General features: G+C 28.1%; 1 protein-coding gene across 1 annotated transcript in view; it reads left to right on the top strand.

Moving 5' to 3' along the window:
• LOC113385797 (metabotropic glutamate receptor 2-like) overlaps positions 1 to 23745 on the top strand; it is a 170003-nt gene that overhangs the window by 126280 nt on the left and 19978 nt on the right. Inside the window, exons 10-11 of the mRNA XM_026623631.1 lie at positions 4563 to 4888; positions 9600 to 9762. Of these exons, the coding sequence (XP_026479416.1) occupies positions 4563 to 4888; positions 9600 to 9762 (489 nt within the window). The remainder of the gene's footprint in view (positions 1 to 4562; positions 4889 to 9599; positions 9763 to 23745) is intronic.

The following is a 23745-nucleotide window of genomic DNA, read 5'->3' as shown; positions in this document are numbered from 1 at the left end:
ATTGGTCTAATTTACCCCACGTACGAGCTATTACAGAGGTTATATAAACATCTATTGAATCTGACTTAAAATTAACAATACATCTTGTAAAACAGTTAAATGACGAGTACTTGAAAATAATATTAAGGTCTCGTAAACTAAACAACAGTGTTCACGACAAAAAACTAACAACATAATACAATCCATTTATTATGGATTTTCAAACCCTGTCGTTCATTTCTTGATAGCAACGTCGTAAGAATCAAAATGATGGCTGGTTATACTTTTTTTTCCTTTAACTTTTAAGTATAAGTGGTGGACATTTTACCCTCGGACCTACTCCGATTTAACCCCGCTCTACTCTATACTTTTGTTATAATAATTTATATATGGCCGTTTATTATAGTGATGGCTGGTTATATTCGTACATCTATTGCCAGTTGCCATGTTCTATGTAAAGGTATCGTTAAACAAATATGAGATAATAATAGTGGACGATTAAGCTTCTATACTATACTATACAAACAGCAAAACGATATAGTACATCTCACGAATTGCAACCACATTGCTTGCTTATGGGGTAAAAAGTACAAGGTTACAAATTTTTGGAAAACAGCGAGAAAAACATACTTCTTCAACAATAAAGTAGTTGGAAATTTTACTGAATATAGTCAGATCAAATTGTTCGTTTGATATGTGTTATTTGTAGTGATATAACTGGTTTAGGTTTTACAATTCAATTGCGCAAAATCAAATTGGACTTTTGTGCTCCGCCCTACCCTATAACCATTATTTAATGCATTTAGTACGGGTTAGTTTGGAAGCAATGTTCAGCATAAAGAAACATCCAGGCATTGCTAAAGTTTTGCCATAATGAAATTTTATTATATGGAAAGAATGTGCAATAATGGTCAAAGCATTCGCTTGTTAGTCTTCCTGGAAGACATGACCCTGGAAGATATCAGGGATAATACGCTACTCAAGAATGCTCTAATGCTCGAATGCTGCTGTCTATTTATTTCAGACCAACATTACCAGTCAATACACGTGCGGCATATGCAGGCAAAATAAAAGAATGTCTGGAAGAATCTTATCTATAGTAAAGTGAACTGTAAACTTCAATTGTATAAAGATATAACATTGTACTCGACTTCGATGGATTTTTGTTAACATTATGGCCATTCAATATTGGGTTAAGTATGCTCCAGAACTGATAATATGTATCTTTTCATTTGAGACAAATCATGGATAGCTACAAGAACGAGCTATTTTATCCGCAAAATAATTATCCTCTTCAAAATACAGCTGTTAATGCGTTGTAATGAAATTATTAAATCGAATAAAATCCAAACGGCCAATTATATATTGCTTATTCCATTATTAGAATACCATCGAATTTATTTCGATGGGTATAGATTTTATCCTGGTACGCACTTTGAATTTCATTATATATTTATGGATAATATGTATGATTTTGAACGCGATGAATTAATATTTAAATACGGTCTTCTACGTAATTAAATGATATCGGAATTCTATGATATATGTTAAATATGTGTTTTGTCCTCTAATACATGTCATGAACGTTATTGTTATTATGTTTCATATTAAAACTAGCTGATGTAAACATGCCTTTGATAAATTCAATAATAGACTTCCCTGATGTATGTCATGGAACCGCATATCGCATACTTGTTACCCGACTTCAATTATACCCAAAACATAACTTATTATGTATCATATATGACACTCCCCTTATTTTCATATAACTTTGAACATTACAATGAATATGTATTACGAATATAATATTTATGTACAAACCCTTCTCATATGGATCTTCTTTAATAAATTTCCAAATTGTGTTTGTTAACATATTGTTGATCTAGAGTTCGGAGAAAGGAAATTAATTTTATCATAAATATAAATTATTGTGCTGTTACAAATTATTTAGTAATAAAAACCTAAACATTCAAATATCAATTTTCTCAGAATATCGTAAACCCACCTTAGAAAATATCCATTTATACTAAAATATCAACCGATGATGGCGTTGATTAGTTTTGCTTAATAAATAGTGTGTGAATCTATTGTTTATCAACAGTTTTTCAATCAATGATTTTATTGAATATTTATACGAATTTCTGGTAATTAACTATTGACAATAATTATGATTTTCAATTTTTGAAAAATGATTTGGTAGACTGATAACACAATTATTTTTGTAAAATTGTTTATTTGATTGTTTTCCTAATTTGAAAGTTAAGAATAATGTAATACTTCTCATTATAATTTATATCTGTATTAATATTTATTAAATTTTTCATTCCATTGAGCAATTTTGATTTTCAAAATATTCCCATAATATATTTTCCGATAATTTCAACTATAAGATGAATGCCAGATGATGGCCAGATAACAGGATTGGTGTACTTAAATATTATTAGATACTTATGCCGCATCAACAAATCTAATTTAAATATTGCCTCAAATTGATTGAACTTGATAATTTCCATTAGTTATATAACAAGTTCTATAATTGATATCTTCAAGTAAATTTGCAAGTCCCTGATTATTAGTTAATAAATCATATTCAAAATTAACATCTAAAACAAAACCTTGGCTACTATCAGATATTTTAATACCATAAATAATAAATTATAGGAAGGTTGATGTAATTTTATATGCAAATTGAAAACCTTTTGAAATTTACTGATTTCTTGTATAAAAGTAGCCTTCGTTATTATTAATGGTTTGTGGACAGTTTAAATTATATGTTGCGCTTTTTGACTAAAGCATTAATTTTGCTAATCAAACCACTTATCTAATCATTGGTTCTAATAATAATTTAGTAAATAGAATTAAGTTTAATCTACTTAGCAAAAAAGATAAAAAAAACTGTCCTTGATTAAATATTATATACAAGGTGTCCCAGAACTTAACGTCAAGCCGAAACAGGGTGATAGTATTGACATTAACTGTTTTGAAAAAACTTAACAAAACTTAATTCTTAGAACTTGTTTGGATATTATAAACTTTTAAGATCTACCTAGAGCTTTGGTGAAATTATGACTAACTTTTGGTTGTTATAGTTGATTTTTATTTGGAACCGTAACAGTGAATAATATTTCCAAGACCACAGTGAAAAATGACAACACAGTTGCGTTAAGTTTTCAAGAACTGAATTTTTGTTGTACTATAAATTTGAAAATTATAAAAATCAATATATTTTGAATATTTGATAATTTTATTGTTAAAAAAATTTCGAGTAAAAAAATAGAAACCAAAAAGTTTCCTACGTGATTTTTGCTAGTGCATTTTACTCACAATCAAGAATCATCAAAAGAAATAGTTAGTACCAAAAGTGGGTAAATTGCCATATAGCCAAAAATATTTTGATTATAATAATCCTAAATGCTGACGAGAAAATCGCAATTATCCGAAAATATAGCATTACCTTAGGGCTTTTCTTATTTTATCGATTTTTCTTTAAATTCCAGGTGCTCAAATTTTCACGGTAAATTTCTGTGACCTTGGAAATCTGCTATAAACATATTTTGGCTGTAGTTTAAATACTTTACGAAAAATAAGTAATTTCAAAATTATAAATATTTAAAAAGGGCTACGAGCGAATATCTTGGAAACAGTGAATGATATCTTTTTTCACATTTTTTTCAACATTTTTTAAAGAATAATTTTGAATTTCACTGATAGTCATTCAAATATTATACGCGCAATTTTCCATGTGCAAGAGAGAAACATTTGAACTGAATGTTAGCCGTTATCAGTTGTCTTTAAGTTTTAACTTTTTTACTCGAAATGATTCATATATTTGTGGGAGTAGTAATGATTATGAAAGTATAAACTCCACTTGTATAAAAAAAATTATTGATTATAAAAATTAATGATATATAAAAAAACAAGTCCAATTGTTTTTCCTCCTAGTCTAGCCTGCTTCATTTCCCCACACACTCCAATGTGGAGTTGTTATGGATATGAAAGTATAAACTTCACTTGTATAAAAATATATAAAATTTATTGATTATAAAAATTTATGATATGAAAATATGACAAGTGATTTTGTTATTCCTATGACCATTTGATAGTGCATTCAATTCATGGCCCAAGGTCTATGCTCAGAATGAACATTTGTGTCAGCAATAAACACTGAAAATGAGGTCTGGGTATACCAAATGGGTAACCACGAAAGTCCGGTATCAGGTAGTAAATTCGTTAACTACGATGAACCGAGGACTGGACGTACTTTATAAGTAGTCACTGAAGACCAGTGATTATGGTGCTGCATCAAAATCTATAATTTTTTTAAATCCTCAAAAAAAACTCCTTTTTTTTCATCTATCACGTCGGGGTTACCAATGTGGGAGTAGTAATGATTATGAAAGTATAAACTTCACTTGTATAAAAATATATAAAAGTTATTGATTATAAAAATTAATGATACATAAAAAAACAAGTCCAATTGTTTTTCCTCCAAGTCTAGCCTGCTTGATTTCCCCACATATTTATACTTTTAAAGCATATATGAATTTTATCACTATATAATATTTATATTATTTTCATTACAGATCCGTCATCCTACAGACGAAACGCAGTGCATAACCTGCGCCCAGGGAACAGTACCGGACATCAGGCGAGTGAGTTGTCGCGATATACCCGAAACATACCTCAGACCGGAATCAGGCTGGGCAATTGGGGCAATGGCTTTGTCTTCCACCGGGATACTGGTCACGCTATTTGTGACTGGCGTTTTCATCCGTCACAACGATACACCCGTCGTGCGAGCCTCTGGACGAGAATTAAGTTACGTGCTCCTGGCGGGCATCCTGATGTGCTATTGTGTTACCTTCGCTCTGGTTGTCAGACCTAGCAATATCGTCTGTGGCATTCAGAGGTGAATGGTTTAACGAATATTTAAAGCTTTACTCATACGAAATATTACTGACGATAAAATGCACCACGTATTTTCTTTACTTTTACGACTTGATATATTTTGTTCAATAAAAAAATCTATTTGAGATTAAAAAATTACTAAACCCAGTTGGTATTGGTATTTAGCCTTTGAGGCAAGTTACATGAGCTTCCCGATATGTGTAAATAATCGACTTAATCAATAAAATATAAATTAATTCATAAACGATTAAAAGTATTCCGAGTGGATTTATTACACCTAATTGAAAACGAACGAACACGTTAACTTGGAGTATTTTCTAAAAACAAATTTTCAAAAATCAATAATTTATATGATTCAATCATATTCCGCAAGACGTTAATGGTTTTGTATGTTCATTAAGACAAAGTACTACTATCGTTATACCAAGTAAATCCTCTAATTGTAATTTTAACAAATGTCAAACAAACTACTCATTTTCTAAAACTTTGATGATTTTTTAAAATTAAGCTAATTGTCGTAAGGTATTAATATTTCAGTAAGTTCTATAAGACCATGATATATATCACCAAAAAAAGTTCTATATAAATTCTTTTTTTCAAAAGTTTAATATAGTTTTTTTTCAACAGTTAATTACAAGAAAACGGCTCGGTAGATTTCCACCTAAAACTAATCAGTATCATTCTCTACTAATATTTTTCGGACAGTTTTTGATTTTTTAAAATCGATTCGGTAGTTTGAGCTTAAATGTGGACGGAAAGTTTAACACTTTTTTTCAAATTACAAAGAAACGGTTTAACAGATCGTCTCACATAACTGACAAACGATAGTCTCCATTGAGATACATCAAATGGCTTTTAAATTTCTGAAATCGGTTCAGGCGTTTCTAAGAAAACGTCGATCAACGGTCTAATTTTGACAAATGCCAAAAGAACGATACTAATTTTTGCAAACTTTGAAGAATTTTTAAAGCTAAACGAGTTGTCGTAGGGCCGTAATATTTTAGTATAATCTAGAAGACTATGGTATCTACCGTCAAAAAAATGTTCATAAAAATCGTCGATTTTTTAAAAAAAAAAACTTTATTAAAATAAAACGGCCCGGCCGAGCTCTACCAAAAACTAATCAGCACGATTCCCAACCAATATCTTTCAAACGATTTTTGCATTTTCAAAATTGATTAAGAATTGCGGGCTAAAATGTGGACGAATAATGTTTCACTTTTCTGCGATTTACATAGAAACGGCTCGGCCGATCACACAAAACTCTGAAACGCAAGTCCTCATCGAAATACATCGAATGGCTTTTTACGGCAACGTCGATTTCTGTTTATACACACGTTCACACACACACATACTTTTTCCAAATTTGGTCTCATTCGATTCAAAATGGCTTGAAACGTCGAGAAAACATAAAATTAGCGAATCGGATTTTTTTATGAAAACATAAACTTCTCCTTCGGGAAGTTAATAATTAAAATAAATATTTATTAGCATATTTTCGACTTCCCGTAGTTTTAATTAATAGGTTATATTTGTTCATTCAGAATTTCAGTATAGAGACTACGAATTTTCAAGTTGTTTAACAACTTTCAAGTTGCAAGGCAAGTTGCATTAACTTCCCGATACGTATACATAATCAACTAGTTAATAAAAAGTGATAATCAACTATTTATATAAAGTATTTAACTGTTTATTTCGAAAATAAAATTTTTGCTTTTACTAAAAATTAATCAATAGAATTTCCAATTGTTGTCTTTCAAACATCTATATTAGCAATTGTATAAATTAAATTAATTTGTTTAACACGTTTTATTTAATTCTTTTCGGGTTCTAACAATATATTTTGATCAAGTGCGGGCGTAATTAGTAGCTGTAATCAGTAGCCACATACGAAACAAATAAAATGCATATGCTTCGGCATAGATTTTTTCTAAAATCTCATAAACGCGCTGCGAAATTTTAAATTTTGTTATTTTTAACTTCCCGTAGGGTAACTTATAGTAATCGCAAAAAAATCAAAAATGAAAATTTTTGCTATTCTCGACGTTTCAAAAGTTTCTGAATATTTTGGCATACCTTAGAAATAATGGATGTATGTGTGTGAGTGTGTGTGTGTGTGTGTGTGTTCGGATACAAACTTTCGTCGACGATTTCGAGAACACCGATCAACCGATTTAAATAATTTAAAAAAACATTCGATTCGTATTGATAAGGAGACGTGCTGATTAGTTTTTGGTGGAGGCAGGTTTAGCCGTTCCAAAGATACGGGGCAAAAAGTGCCAAAAACGGTAACACGGTTTTTAAAATAACGGAGCGTCCGATTTTAAAAATTCAAAAAACATTTTACTTGAATTGACAAGATGAAGAATTGATCAAATTTTCATGAAGGCGAGTTTAGCGGTTTCGGAGATTAAAAAAGTAAAACAAAAAGGCATTTGGCGGTCAAAAATGATCATTAGACATATGCACATCAAATTATCAGATATTTTATAGAGATTTTTACAATAAGTATGAATTTTGTTTACATTTCCATGGGTTCCGTACCAATGTTTATCCGTTAGACGGCGACGCGGCGCTTACACGCTTTGATATTTCGTCTCTATGCAGTTAAAGCAGTACGATTGCTTTTAAAAAAAGTTTAGAATTTCCAAACTATGCCAAAATAAAGAAAACTTTTTTTCAAACAATTTTTTAATGCCTTAACGATGCCTTAATTGCCTTAAGACAGAATTCCACTTACAGCTAGTTTATAATTCAACCCCTTATAGTAGACGTATAATACTTCAGTATATTATTTCATATGAACGAAACTTATCGCCATACAAAGTTTTATCGAAGTTGTCAAAAGACATTTTTGCAATATTTAGTTACAGAGAAACGGCCCGGCAGATCTTTACCCAAAACTAATCAATGCGTTTCCCAAATAGTATTTTTCGAACATTTTTCTACTAGTTACAAAGAAACGGCTTGGCGATCGTTGGTGACAATTTTTTTTTTGTTTCTAATGTAGCGATATCTAAAACTTATATTCATAATTGCAAATTTAAATTTATTGTTTATTGTTCAAGTTTTATAATTTTTTTATGGTTTTATTATTTATAACTTGAGATGTTCAAGCAATTGGCTTTAAGTCACAATACGTATAATGAACTATAAAATTATTACACTGTATGATTAACTACAAGTTCTTCTATTTGATATTTATATCCATTAAAGAAAAAAAAATCTCTAAATCATTGGTGTGAAATGAAAATGTGACGAGATCACATAAAAATCATGACTTTAGAAATTATGAGCATTAAAATATATTATAATTCCGTAGATATATGGATTAAACCAAGTAACTGTCAAGAGCATGCAGCATATTAAATGTATTTATTACGTACTGTTCTCTGCAATATATTATGCAAGCAGGAATCAGACATGGCAAATTTATTGCATTATGGTAGAATACTATAATAAATTAAATTACACAAGTGTTTTTGATGCTTAAGAATTTACTAGAATATGCAACGTGAGGAGTAAATAATTAGCAGAGTTATTTGATATAAAACATATTTAAAAATTAATTAAAATCATGACTTATTATTTATAAAGTATTTATTTTTTCTAAATATTTATTTTATTTAATTTAATTGTTATTTTTAAACGTAATACATATCGAAGAATTACAGATAAAATAACGTGGTGTTTTGTTTTTTAAAAATATTATAAACAGTTTCAATCGTTTTTAGTCATCCATCTAATGTTCATTGACTGCTAGTAGCATAGTCTTTCAATTAAGTAGGACCTGCAATAACATATTTATTTAGGAAAAAAGCACCTAATTATAAAACTTATTTTGTCTATATAGTACTAACAACATAACATATAAGGTAAGGGCAAACTGGCATACTAAATTTCCAGAAGAAAGTTCACAAATAAATCATTTGGCTCTATTCGAGACATCAGTACATAACACTGGACCTCAAAGAAAACAAGTCCTACATTGTACCTTTGGGCTTAGAACGGGAAAAGATGTTTTTGCAAAAAAGCAAACCTCTTCTTTTTACCAGCAGATACTTTGGTCTCTTTTTAAAAGTACTAAAAGTAAGAGTTAAAAGTCGATCACAGATTTTTCTTTCTTGGGCTCGAATAAACTATTGAGGTAAAATGCATCTAATTGCAAAACCCATTTGACCCAAATAGTACTGACAATAAGGACAAACTGACATACTTATTTCTAGAAGAGTGTTAAATCTTTTGCTCATATTTGGGACATCAGTACACAACGCAGGACCTCAAAGAAAACAAGTCCTACATTGTACAATCGGGCTTAGAACGGGGAAAGGTGTTTTTGCAGTAAAAGCAAACACCTTCTTTTTACCATCGGATCCTTTGATCTCTTTTTAGAAGTACTAAAAGTAAAAGTTAAAAGTCGATCACAGATTTTTTTTCTTGGGCTCGAATAAACTACGTGCTTCCAAAATATACGTCATTTTGTTCGAATTTCTCCTAATATAATGTAATGTATAATAATTCATTAATTAATATGAAATTATTACTTTTATTATGTTGAAGTTTGTATTTAACTGACTGTAAAATTTTTTGCATTATGTAATTTTTGATCAAATAGATATCGCAATTAAATTCATCGCATTACTCAAACTATACTTAGTATAGTAACTCGACTCCCATATTTCTTAAAACAGTTTTTCTTTTTTTTCCTACAGATTTGGAGCTGGATTTTGTTTCACGGTTGTGTATGCTGCATTGCTCACGAAAACAAATCGTATCTCGAGGATTTTCAAAGCGGGAAAGCATTCAGCGAAACGACCGAGCTTCATAAGCCCGCGATCGCAACTGATCATATGCAGCGGATTTATTGGCGTTCAGGTTAGTTCAATTAGTATAATATATATATATATATATATATATATATATAAATCTCGTGTCACGATGTTGGTTCGCGATGGACGCCCAAACTACTGGACCGATTTTAAATTTTATTGGCTCAACGTGTGCATATATATCCAACTTAGGTTATAGGAAATTTTGAAAAGTAAATTAAAAATATAAATATATAATTTTAATAAATTTCTAAAAATTTTGACAGAAAATGGCCAAAAAAAAAACAAAACACTAAAATGACAAATGTCAAAATTTATGGAAAACTCGAGAAAAAAAGATTTATGATTTTTGAAAAAAAAATTTGACAGTTCAAAAACTTTAATTCAAAAACATATACATATATAGATATACCCAGCATTTATATCCAAATTAGATGAAATGCTATATTCAAAATCACAATTTATAGTTTTAAATCTAATTAAAAGTCAATGTTTATAAATTTGAATAAATGTTGATATGAAAATCGTCAAATGTCATTTGTCAATATTTATGAAAATAATTATATAAATAGATTTACAATTTATATTTATTTGATTAAGTAGCTTACCAAATTATTTCGGATACCAAAACTTCATCAAAACCTTATAGATCAGAGATCACAATAAAAAGGCGACATATTGAATTTAAAATTGATCATAAACAAAAATTTGACATTTCACAAAAAAAAATGTTTAACGACTTCAATTAGAAACAAATAAATTAATTATTCCAAGTTATATTGCCGAACAAATTATAGATACAACATAATATTGTAAAATAAATATCATATATTAATTTTCGACCAAAAAGGAAATATTTTGACATTTACAAATATACTGCATATTGAATATATGAAATTGACATTCACTATTTTTCAATTAAATGAAAATATAAAAAATCAAATATTTATATAAAAAATTGTATATTCAGATAAAGATACTGATTTGTTAATTTAGACTGAAACCTGATTTATTCATTAATTTAAAAAAAAATGACAAACAAAATTAAAATAAACAAAACACCTGCATCATGCGTTAGAATTAATTATCGAAGTGTAAAGAAATTTGTGTAATTAAAATAAAATATTATTATTATATGAGTTGAGATAAATTTTGATTGCCATCGCAAACGTTAATCATACAGAAAATTGTAACCTCTTAAATGGAATAGTACAATCTGAAGGTATCATTGCAATCTGACAAAAACAAACTAGACAAACTAAATATTATATCATATTATATTAAATTTCGATCCAAAAGAAAATATTTTGACAGTTATAATTAATTTGAAATGAAATGCAAATGTCAAAAATCAGATCTTTATGTAAAAAAATATTTATTTCCACAATATTCCTGTGTTGAATTTGCACTTATTTAATGAATTTAACAATCATATAATATATTCATTGATGACTTAAAAAAATTATTAATTTATAAAAAATAAATATTGACGTATTTGACATGACAAAAGTATAATAAACAAAACGCTATGATGCGAGTGAATTAATTTTTGAAGTATGAAATGTCAAATAATTTTGAAAATTATAACAAGTTTTTAACTATTTGTCAGAAAGAATATATTTTATTACAAATTCATACCCATATCAAGCACCAAAGTAATAAATACTATTTATAAAATGACATATTATTTATAGACAATATGATTTTAATGCATATTTTAATCATATGCTTTATATAAATATCGAATAAATATATTTATGTTTCACTTGATTTCAATGAAAATAATTCAATGCCAAAATAAAAAGTATACATCTAAAATTATAGTCTAAATATTACAATTTTGATAAATAATCATCCATTATTTTACAGTACGAAAATTGATAAAAAATTAATAAAAGTGCCAAAATCAAACATTTTATAGATTTGGACTCGGATTTCTCAGAACTTTATCCATGTTAGTTTCAGGAATAGTATGAATATCAATTTGCAGTCGAAAATTTATATGATAAGTGATTAAAACATTTTAGATCACAATAAAAAAGCGACATATTGAATTTAACATTAATCATAAACAAAATTCTGACAATTCAAAAAAAAAATGAATTTTTAACGACTTCAATAAGATACAAATAAATTAATTATTCCAGTTATGTTATAGGCAATCAAATTATAGATGTAAATTATATCATATTATATTAAATTTCGAACCAAAAAGGAAATATTTTGGCATTTAAAAATTTAGTGCATATTGGATATATGAAATTGACATTCAATATTTTTAAATTAAATGCAAAAGTAAAAAATCTGATATTTATATAAAAATTATATATTTAGATAATGGTACTGCGATGATTCAGACTAAAATCTAATTTATTCATTGATTAAAAATATTTCACTATTTGACATAAATAAAATTAAAATAAACAAAGCACTATGATGCGTTCGAATTAATTATCAAAATGTAAAGAAATTTGTGTAATAAAAATATAACATTATTATTAATATATCATGTATATTATAAGAACTTCTGCAATGCGGCAAAATATTTTTGATGGCAAAACAGCGTTTGCCGGGTCAGCTAGTATATATATATGCATGTATATTAGGGTGGTCCTTAAATGGGCATTTTCGAATTTCCTTGCTCCCAAAGGCTCAAATGGTTCCAAATTGATAAAAACAATTCTCTGAAAGTTTTAGCTCTTAATGTCAACGTTTACATAGAGCGCAATTCAATCAAACTTCGTATGGAAAGAGCATGGAAAAATTTTTGAAAATTGAAAAAAAATGTTTTAGGTATAACTTAGCGACAAATGAATGAGTTTTATTCATTCATTTGTTCGCTAAATTACATCTAAAAAACAGTTTTAAAATTTTTCAAATTTTTTCCATGCAGTCTATAATGTTCCGAAATCTGTGAAAAGTTTCGATCATCTTCGTTATATGCATTACGTCAAGTCTACAAAACTTAATAAACCAATACCAACTAGTTATTATTATTTTTTGACGGAGGACACCATAGTCTTCTAGATCATACTAAAATATTACGGCCCTACGACAACTCGTTTAGCTTTGAAAATTCGTCAAAGTTTGCAAAAATTAGTATCGTTTTTTTGGCATTTGTCAAAATTAGACATTTCATCGACGTTTGCTCAAAAACGCCTGTATATATATGACACTCAGAAGTAGCATTTCTTATCTTATAAAGTTATTTAGTGAAAAATATTAAGTAATGTAAAAATAATATATAATTTTGAAAAATCAAAAATGTCAATGCCCTCGAAAAAAACACTATAGTTTTAAGAAGAATCGGTTGTGGTCTAGTTTGACATAAGATTTTCACTTGAGATAAGTCTCCAATATGATCTCAAGTGAAAAGTGCTTTTTGGGAAAATTACAGCATAATAATAAAAAAAAACAAAAATGCTGTTCTTTCATAAACACAAATGCAACGAAAATAATACAAAACAAGTGTTTGGGGTAAAAGAGTGCAAATTTTGAGTTATGCATGCTTTTTATACACATTATAAAAAACTAAAAAAGCAAAAATTGTGCTAAAAAATAAATAAAATATCTATAAGGTGGCTAATCCTTACAACTTAGTTTTATTGAAAATATGCGAAAACCTTTGATGGGATATACCTAATAATTTTCCAAAACTTTAGGGCAATTTAATGTAATTTTTTTAATGCATAGAGTACAGACAAACAGATATGTAAGTTCGTTAGAAAACATAATACTCGATTATATCATAATAAATACATGTTTTCATTGTGGTACTTATTTGATTATTATTACGCAGACGATTTACATATTATTTACGTATTGTTGCAAAAGTATATAAAATATATGAAAAATAAATCTATGCCTGTCTGTTCCTAGTAAGTATGTAATCGAGTAATGTGTTTTCTAACTAGTTTCATATCTTATATATGTGTATACATAATTATTGCAGCAGTACGTAAATAATCTGTGCATTATCTGCGTAATAATAATCAAATACGTACAATATGTTCCAATAAAATAATTTATTTTTTAACTTCCCGTATGGTACGAAAATGAAAATGTTTGTATATATTTACGTTTCAAAGGTATCTGAACATTATGGCATACCGTAAAAAAAGATGTTGCGTTTAAATATATTGTATAAATTGTATGAAATCCTACCTTTAATTTCAAGCATCAATAAACAATTCTTCAAAGATAGACTCACTCACTTACAATAAATCACATTTGAATTCATATTCACAACAAAAAGATTAAACATCACTAAAAATTAATAATTATACCGATAAGACAAATATTTATGACCACAACCATAGTTTTATTATTAAAAAAAATTAATTTTAACTCCGACAATTTATTTAAGTCCGACATTTTGACTCAAGTGTCAATTCGCTTAACGCATTCTTCACAGATGTGTTTGCAGGTGTACCAACATTCAGCTTATTTTTGCAATCCGTTAATTATTTCTTTCCGTGTAGTTGGCGTTTGTAGTCGCCATTTTTGTTTTGACGTTTGACGTTTCATTCGCAACAATTCGAAATGTTTTATTTATGTGTACATGTTGCATGTTATTTTGGGCTTAATTAATAAATAAATTGTAAAATGCGTTTATTAAAAAAAACAAGAATTAAAAAAAATCTCCTAACTGAAAATACACATAATGTTTGAAGGGGAAAGCGTGCGGTGATTTTGAAGATCACAACGAATCATTAAGGGGGGAGGGGGTCACGGTAATAATGGACGCTCTCTTTCGGGGATACAGAGGAAAAAGTAAAAAAAAATGGTATTTGGCGTTCAAAATTGAACATTAGACATATGCACATCAAATTATCATATATTCGATAAAGTTTTTAAAAATGAGTACTAATTTTGTCGGGTTCCAAAACAAGATTTTTAATTTTTAAAGTTTACTTATACGATTCAAGCTTTTAAAATTTTCAGAAATGTTTTTTTTTTTAACTATGAATTTTAAATCAGTTTGAAAATGTAAATATTTCAAATGTGTTATTCCGATCGTAATAAATATATCCTGAGATGGATTTATTCGGCACCTCTTGCTAATATAAACTTTCTCAAGTGCCTTGAGCGATGAGATCGTCACTGTATATTTTATGAACCATAAAACATATAGTATTATCTATATGAAAATATTTAAAACAATTGTTATTAATCATTGATCAGTATTTATTGTTCCTGATTTTTTTCCTGAAGTTTTTAATTCTGGTACGGAATGTTGCATCAATTTGCCTTAAGGCACGATTCCATGCACCACTAGTTATAATATAATTGAGTATTATCAGTGTATCTATAAGAGATGGGCTTATCATATCCGAAGCCGGATCGGTAAGGATTTAACTCCGCTTCAGAGAGGAGTTATATCCACTTTACAACTCCACAACTCCGACAACTTTGAAACATAATACAAATGTATTCTCTAGTGTTAGCATATCTAAGGATTTATTGATACTTTCGAAATAGTTCAAACATCTTTCTTCATTTTATTATAATAATTACTATTTTATTCATTTCAATATGCATACAAATCTCAAATTGACAAAAAACTTGGGAATAAAAATCAATTTTGTAATTATTTTTGAAGAGAAAATATAGAAATCTTTGAATATGTTTATTTTTATAAAAAATCTTTGTGTATAATATTTTTCACAAAATAATGATACCTCACATTATTTTATTATTTCCTTTTCGAGAATCAATTATACATCATAAAGTTTGATTAACATATTATTACTTTTGCACAATTATAAAATCATAATTGAGTAAAAGATATAATATAATACTAAATATTTTTTAGCTGGTTGTATACCATTGAATGAGCTAATTTATCGTATACAGAATATAGAATACAAAATAGCATTATTTTGAGACATTTTATACCTAGAAAGTTTTAAAACTGGCTGTAAGACGAAAAAAAACCACTTCTTTCGATTCAAATCTTTGTATTAGTAAAAAATCTCAAGCAAATATCTGCACATGTTAACTGATTTAGTATCAGTTTAGGGAAGTCGGATATGACAAATCCTGTGAGACAACTCCACTCAGATTCACTCTGAGGGAGGAGTTGTATCGGGGTGATAACTCCGGAGTGAGTTACCCATCTATAGTCTATACACAATGCGTTTAAAAACTATACATCAGTTCGCCCTGAACTTTTGAAAAATTGTTATATATGTCACAGGTAAGGTTCTCGCTTAATTTTAATATAACTAAATTGTTAGAATTGGCCACCCCAAAGATACTATTTTTTTTATCACATACACCATACCAAATCATCTCATTTGTAAGTTATCATGTAGTGTAAAAGCTATATTTAATATTAATTTAGAAATATGAACAAACAACACTCTTTTTGCACTAAATCATTAAATACTAATTTTACAAACGTTTCGAGACTAGGTTCTCACCATCTCACCATCAGTGTGTTATAATTTAAAATATAAAATATGGAAACCTAAATTAGCATTATGTGTTATCCGTTACAAGTTGTTCACTGCACTGGATAACACATAATGCTAATTTAGGTTTCCATATTTTATATTTTAAATTATAACACTGATAATGAGACAAATCTAATCTCGAAACGTTTGTGAAATTATTATTTAATAAATAAGTGCAAAAAGAGTGTTGTTTGTTCATATTTCTAAATTAATATCTGTTTATCCACTCAGAATACATTTGTTATATTTAATATGTATAATATAATAGGAATTCAAAAGGTATGAGAAAAATGCATTCGTTCACTTGTACACATTGAAGTCTTGCCACAAAATTCGTTCCTTTATTATTCCTATAATGCTAAACGTGCCACCAGAGCCACCAGAGCCACCAGAGCCACCAGAGCCACCAGTGTCGAGTAGTTTGCACATTGGTTTATTTTTCACTAGTACTGTGTAAGCATGAAGCGAAATAAGGTATTCGATACACATCTCCTGAGAGCGCTTTGTGCGTGCTTATATGTTTATCTTGTGTATATTTTGACCTATTTCATATTTGCTAGCGTTTACTGTGTGCAATGAGTATGAAATTCTGTACAATGGGTATTTCAGTATGTTGTCACGACACATTTGTATTCTTCTACGTTTCTCTCATAGAAGGAAGCTTGAATACTTTGTTCTGGGAAGCAGTCGTATAACTTGAGAAGTTTAGATGCTTATCGCTAGCAATAAGTTTAGAAAAATAAATTTATTTTCGGATCTAAGTAAATCCTAGGGTATTTCAAAGTATGTTTGTATTGATAAATTAATTTATTAACGTCTCATTAGGATTTCAAAATATTGTTTTGAATATTCGCTTCATTTCCTTGTAAGATCAGATTATATTCAAATTCTTACTAATAATAAATTATAATTATAAATTAGAAGTGAAGAAAAAAATACATAAAAATCTTTGCAATTATCCACAAAATTATAAATATTAATTGTTTTTGTTACGTTGAAACATCATTGATATAATTTGCAGCCCATTGGTCAATTTAAAAAAAAATTAAAAAGAATCAATTCTTCATTATACGTTTTCACATATAATGTGTGTCATTTTAGCAGTCTAAAATTTTTATAATAAATAAAAGTTATAGATAATAAAAAAACAAAAAAAAATTAGTAACATCATGCATTTTTTGCTAGAATACGGAATAAAATATTGAGGGTAATGCTGCCATAAAAAGTTTAACTTACAATTAGCAATATTTTTGGATACAAAATATTTTTTTTATTCTATATCAGGATTTCTGGTTTTGGAACAAGCAACGTACAGTTGTTCATATGAAAAGCAATCCTTATCTAAATCTAAACCACACAAACCTCAAGATTAACCCTTAATCTTGATTGCACTAGATCACTAAAATAAATTTAATCAATTAATTGCTTACAGGTAGTTGCTTTGAACGATACACAAAAAATATAGATTTTTCCAAAGTTTTTTGAGTTTTCCAAATAAAAATATTTAATTTATTTGGAGTATAGCGAACGATTCATCCACACAATAGTTAAAATGTTTTATAAAATGTCGCAATAGTTGAATATGCTAGTGTGCATTATTTATAATCAATTTACACATGCTTATAACATATAAATATTTATTAATTTAAACAATATAAATAATTGTAAAAAAGTTATTAGTGTGCATTATTTGAAATCTACTGTAGTAAGCCCAATCAGAAGTTCCTATTTGTTACCTAAATCTGATTCTATTTTTATTTCTTCGAATAGGCTATTCGATAATTTTCAAATATTTAAAATTTCAAATATAAATTTAAAAATTATAATAATTTTTCCATTGATTCTGTTAGGTGCGTTCATTAATAACGATTAATTTTTAAGGATGTTCGCAGCCCCTTTTCCACCTTGCCAATACGTAGTGATATTTAGAATTAAACCCCTTTCTCACACTTAACATTACGTATATTTCTGGTATTTAGAAAAAAATAGTAGAATTTCTGTTTTTTGTTTGAAAAATTTTGGATTTTTTTTAACTTAAGTAAATAATAAATGCACGTACATCATAATAGACCCCCATGTCTAATTAATGAGCATCACATTATTATTGCTTATATAAACATATTACATTCAGTTGTAGTTAAATAAATAGCTTTTATAACCAGTAGTTACAAGTTACAAGGATGGCTTTTAAAGCATTGGTTTATACAGTATCAATTAAAGTATGTTTGTTTTACATTTATATAACATGAAGATTAATATAAGTATGAAATATATGAAATTATATAATCTGCACTGCGACAAGGTTCTAGCACTAGAATTAAATGCCCCAGCCATGCAAATTTAGTTTAAGTGCACTTATTATACAATGCCACTTCAAGTAAAAAATATAAGCATGTGGTTTACAATATACGCTAGTCATCGTTAGTTAGAAAAGAGTGTAGAGAAAGTACAATTACAATAATTTATAAATTTTATATATGAATTACAAAACAAACACTGCAGTTAATTGATGGAGTATATCATTCCTACCAACAAATCAATTATATGATGCACGGATGCACCTATAATGAATTTTATTATAATTATGATTTGCAGGTTTGCTGTTTCAAGGAAATGTTTATAGTACAAACATTTTTTCGCAACAGGAAATAAATATTTATAGTATCTTTAACACCAGATCTTCATGTAGTCTAATGAATTACAAGTCCTAATCTCAAATTCTTTGGTTATTCACTATACCACATGAAATCTGATCTGATAGCACGGTGTCTTCACAGAAATTGTGTATTCTGTATAATATATAGCATTAAATTAAAGAAAATTCGTTGGTATCGCGCGAAGGCTCGTTATATGCGACATACGGATACCTTAATTTCAAAAGGCGTCAGGTACCTCAAATAATTGCAACAAAGGGGATCGATCGTAGGCATGCCTTGACTGCCTGAATGTAAAACAGTGTTACACCTTACACTGTATGTATACTATATTACACCTGTAGTGTCTGCATCATTTAGAAATCTAAGTTCTAACATTTGAGGAACAAGTTTAAATATAATCAGTAATACATAAATATTTTTATCACTTTTATATTTCAAAACTTTTTGGATACTCTGACATCCAATGCATAGTGCTGGACAGGGTTCAAAGGTCCAACCAAATGAGCAACTATCGAACTACTTGCAACTTGTAAAATTTCCAGTAAGTTTCTAATTCTACAAAAAATTTTTTACGATTTTTCTAAAGTTGCTATATATATTTTTTACCTACCCCATCGGCAGGATAAAAAGAGGCAGCCAGAAGTAAATAGGTCCAATGTCTTATTTTTAATTTTAAAAGGAAGTAAGAACAACTTCACCATTAAGCCAATGCAAAATTCATGTGTTTAGCAAAAGATCTCACTGTATATAACCTTGGTCTGGTACTTTGTAAGAAAAATTCATCAGTAGATGCAATGTTGGAATAACTAATAATAATTTATCTCTTCTGAGATTACTCTTTTTAACTTAGTTACATTTTTATTTACTATTTACTTATTGTAAACCTTACTTACAGTTTTACACCTTAAACCAGGTGAAGGATCTGTTGATCCGTCAGCACATATAAGCTTTTATACACATATAAGCTATTATAGCTTATTATTGTTATTTTTAACAATGCATTTTATAAAACAAATAAAATACGTGTATCTGAAAATTATATTCAGGTATCATAAACTAAATAAAAGTTACGAAAAGCTACTAACGAGAAATAAATACGTTTGTTATGAATTTTGATGGATTACCGTTTATCTCCGGATAGCGTCGTAAGCATTAAAGTGATGGCTGGTTGCACAATTCTTGCCCTCTACTTTAAAATAGTATCGTTAAGAAGTACTATAGTTTATTTGTTTTTGAGGTAATGGTGGTGAACCTTTACTCCAGCTCTACTCTATATATATTTGGATCAATTTATATTTTCACAAATATTTTTTTTACAAAATTGTTAAAAACTATAATATTTTTGGGAGATATGCTATGCTTTGTTGTTTGTTCAGTGTAGATGTGTAGAAACAGACATTTGAATAAAAAATCTATTACAAATATGAGGGTGTATTCTTTTAACTGTTCAGAAAGTATATGTAAACAACCAGCCCATTCTGACGGTTGCAAGGGTTTGCCAGTCGAGTACATAATATATATAAAAATTGAATGGATGATGACGCAACAGCGGAATGACTGCTAGAATGGTACTTTCTCAATGGGTCGATAATAAAATATCATTAAAAAAAATTCTAGCTTTGTGAAAACAGGTTTGTCAAATAGTTCACTGGCTCTTAGACTATTACAAGCATGTGTTATCGCATCAATGCCTTACAAATCGTCTTGTGTTACAGTACAAACATTGGAAAAGCGGGTACCGCCTCTAAAATTGGCAAAACAATTGATTAACACCATATTGAGCTTACAGTATAGAGACAGAACGCTCTTATTCTTGGCATCAAGAAAAGCACTTTAGCTGACAAAAAATTGTAAAATAGAAACAACTCAAATGAAATAAATTTCAATGTTGTGAAACACCACATCCGCGTGGTAATATTTTATGAACTATTGCTAATCTTTTTCTTTTGCAAAGTACTAAAATATACATATGCAAACAAGAAACTGCATCTATGAAAGTTTTTCTTTTCTTTTTGAACATTATCTTTATATGAATAAATTATATTTTAATATTGTCTAGATATTATCTTTCTCAAGTTATTTATTGCATAAAATTCATGGAGTATATTAGTATTACATAAATAAACAAAAGGTCGAAGGTTATATTATAGTACTATTCTAGAAAAGTATTATTCATTCAGTTTCATAACAATTCTATTTCTGTATTTTTATAATCAAGTTTTATAATGCAATTTCAGCTAAAGCGAACTTCAATTTGTAAAATTGAAAAAAAATTATTTAATGCATAGACATACATATATACCAAATACATGTATAGACATTATTATAATACATATTCTTTTTGTATTATAAGGTCTATGCTGTGGTGCATATTTTTATACAAATTTAACATTGATCATGCATTCAAAGATATTTGAAGTATTTAAAACTAAATAATATTCAACGGAAATTGCTTTCATAGATTTATGTTCAAGCTTTGTAGATTGCTTTGTACTAGCTTTGAATTTCATAGTGGTTACCACAATTTTGCCTGGTTTTTATTTCAATCATAAAAACGTGGTTTATTTTACTATTCATTTTGCAAGATATTAAAACCACCTCAATTTATTTCGCTGACATAGCAACATGAAATGTATATATTCTATAAATGACATAATGTAAATGAACAAAATTAATTATTTAAGAGTTTTTCAGACAGGTTGTCGGTGTAAATAGAAAGTGCAAAAACCATAATTTTTCTAATGATTTTCATAAATAATTTGTTGAACTGATTTGTTTTCATGCATTGTCGAATCCATTATCATGTTATTTTGAAATCTTAATCAAGCAATTCAAAGCTCAAGGAAGCCCTCGAGTAAAATACGAGTTGGACCAGTATCGTTTCATTTATACACATGTTAATAGAATGTATCTTTACATATGTTAATGGAAGATACAGGCAGATTTGCTATCTCTGGTATATGCCGACAAATTGCTTACCGAGATTTATACCTACATAAATTTTCCTTGAGTAATTACATGTGGAGGTGTTCGGTTATGTTTTAAAGATACATAGCAAAGTACGATCTTATGTCAGAAACTCTATACTATTTGATTTGACTTATTGGCAATCATATTTTAGAAAGCAGATATTTAGTCATAAATAATCAAAATTAATTTAACTATCTAAAAAGCATTTTTATTTTTGGAACCAAATGAACTACATTACACTACATAAAATAAAATAAAAATCGCAGTTTATTTTTTATAATAAAAAAATGTTTTTTACCGTTTTTCTAAAATTTGTCGTCTGCCTTTTTTTACCCCATGGGCTGGGCACAAAGGGGCAGCCATCGAGAAAACAGATACAATGTCTAACTTTTAGTTTTAAAGGGATTTCACCTATTAATAGCTAAATTATTTATCCCAAGCAAAAGTTTTTCCGCACATTTTTATAAAGATTACACTATATATAACCTTGATCTGATATTTGTGAGTAATATTCTTCAGCAGTTGGAATAACTATTAATGAAGATTATCTCTTATGAAAAGACTTGTTTCAACTTAACTCAATATTTTCTAATTGTTTTGCACTTTTGCCAGTGTAAAGGTTTAGTTAGTTTTTTTTTAGCCCATCCACATGTGAACTATTGAATCTAACTTAAAATTAACAAAACATCGTATAAAACAATTAAATAACTTATACTTAAAATTCATATTGAGGTTCATTAACTAAATAAACTAAGATAATAAATAAACAAAAAAACTTCTGTTATGAATCTCCTAGTGGTGATGTCGTAAGAATTAAGATGATTGCTGGTTGTACATATTTTGCTTTTTACTTTAAAATATTATCATTAAAATGGTTTATACTTTACTTGTTTTTGAAATAATGGTGGTGAACCTTTTTAGCCCCGGACTTTTCAGTCCCGCTTTAACCTATATTTAATGCAATATTTACAAACAAATATTTTTTTCAATATTTACATACAAATCATTTTGTTGTGAGAATTTTAAATAATATATAATAACTTATCACAATCACAAAAATTAGTAACTTTATATTAACTCAGAATAACATCATATATGATAGTTATAAACCCTAAACTGTGTTAAAAAGCCTGTCATTTAAAAGAAGTCATTAATTTAGTATGAATTTTTTCATGTTGGAATGAAACTCGAATTTAGATTGAAAAACAAAAATCCTCGTTTGTTTTCTTCTCCTTGTATATCCAAAACCGTTATATCTACCTCTCCCAAAAATTAATTAACTCTTTGCCTACAGATTTTTAATTAAAAACTAAAAAAATCATCAAACATATTACCTCGTTAGTAAAAACCGTTTATTCAGTATTAATTAAATCTGTTTTTTCGTATTTTTAAAAATTTATAATTAATACATATTAGTCTAGCACCGAACAAAATATTCGGTAGTCTATATCCGTATACAATGAGGTGTAAGCTATTAAAATATTGTTTGTGGTGTTTACTTACCTTGCAGGGAGCGACATGAGGTTTAATAATTAAAATTACTTGAGATTAATTTTCTGATACTGGAGGAGTTTATATAACATACACAGTTAATTAACTTTTGCTGTTCCAATTTTCAGAATGCCATATATAAAAATTATATAAGGTTGATGTACAAGATCAAAAAGAGTCTTGATTTATAAATATTTTGTAATAAATTGGTAGTATTCGAAAAATAAGACAATTAAATTCGTTCTTGAATTAAAGTTGCCAGTCAAAATCGTTCTGCATTTTCTTAAATTAAATCAATTGAGATGAGTAATCAGGAATCGATATAAGATAGAGTACAATACTCAAGTCACTTGCAAATAATTGAATATTAAAGTGAAAATATTAATGAAAGATTTCTTCAATTATAATTTTCATATGACTCGTTTCCAGTCAGAATAAGATTGAAACAAATAA

The sequence above is a fragment of the Ctenocephalides felis genome, unplaced genomic scaffold (assembly GCF_003426905.1).
Source record: "Ctenocephalides felis isolate EL2017-DRISC unplaced genomic scaffold, ASM342690v1 CF-g0.4_SCAFFOLD_03571, whole genome shotgun sequence".
Taxonomy (NCBI): domain Eukaryota; kingdom Metazoa; phylum Arthropoda; class Insecta; order Siphonaptera; family Pulicidae; genus Ctenocephalides; species Ctenocephalides felis.
This window is presented reverse-complemented; position numbering and strand designations above follow the sequence as displayed.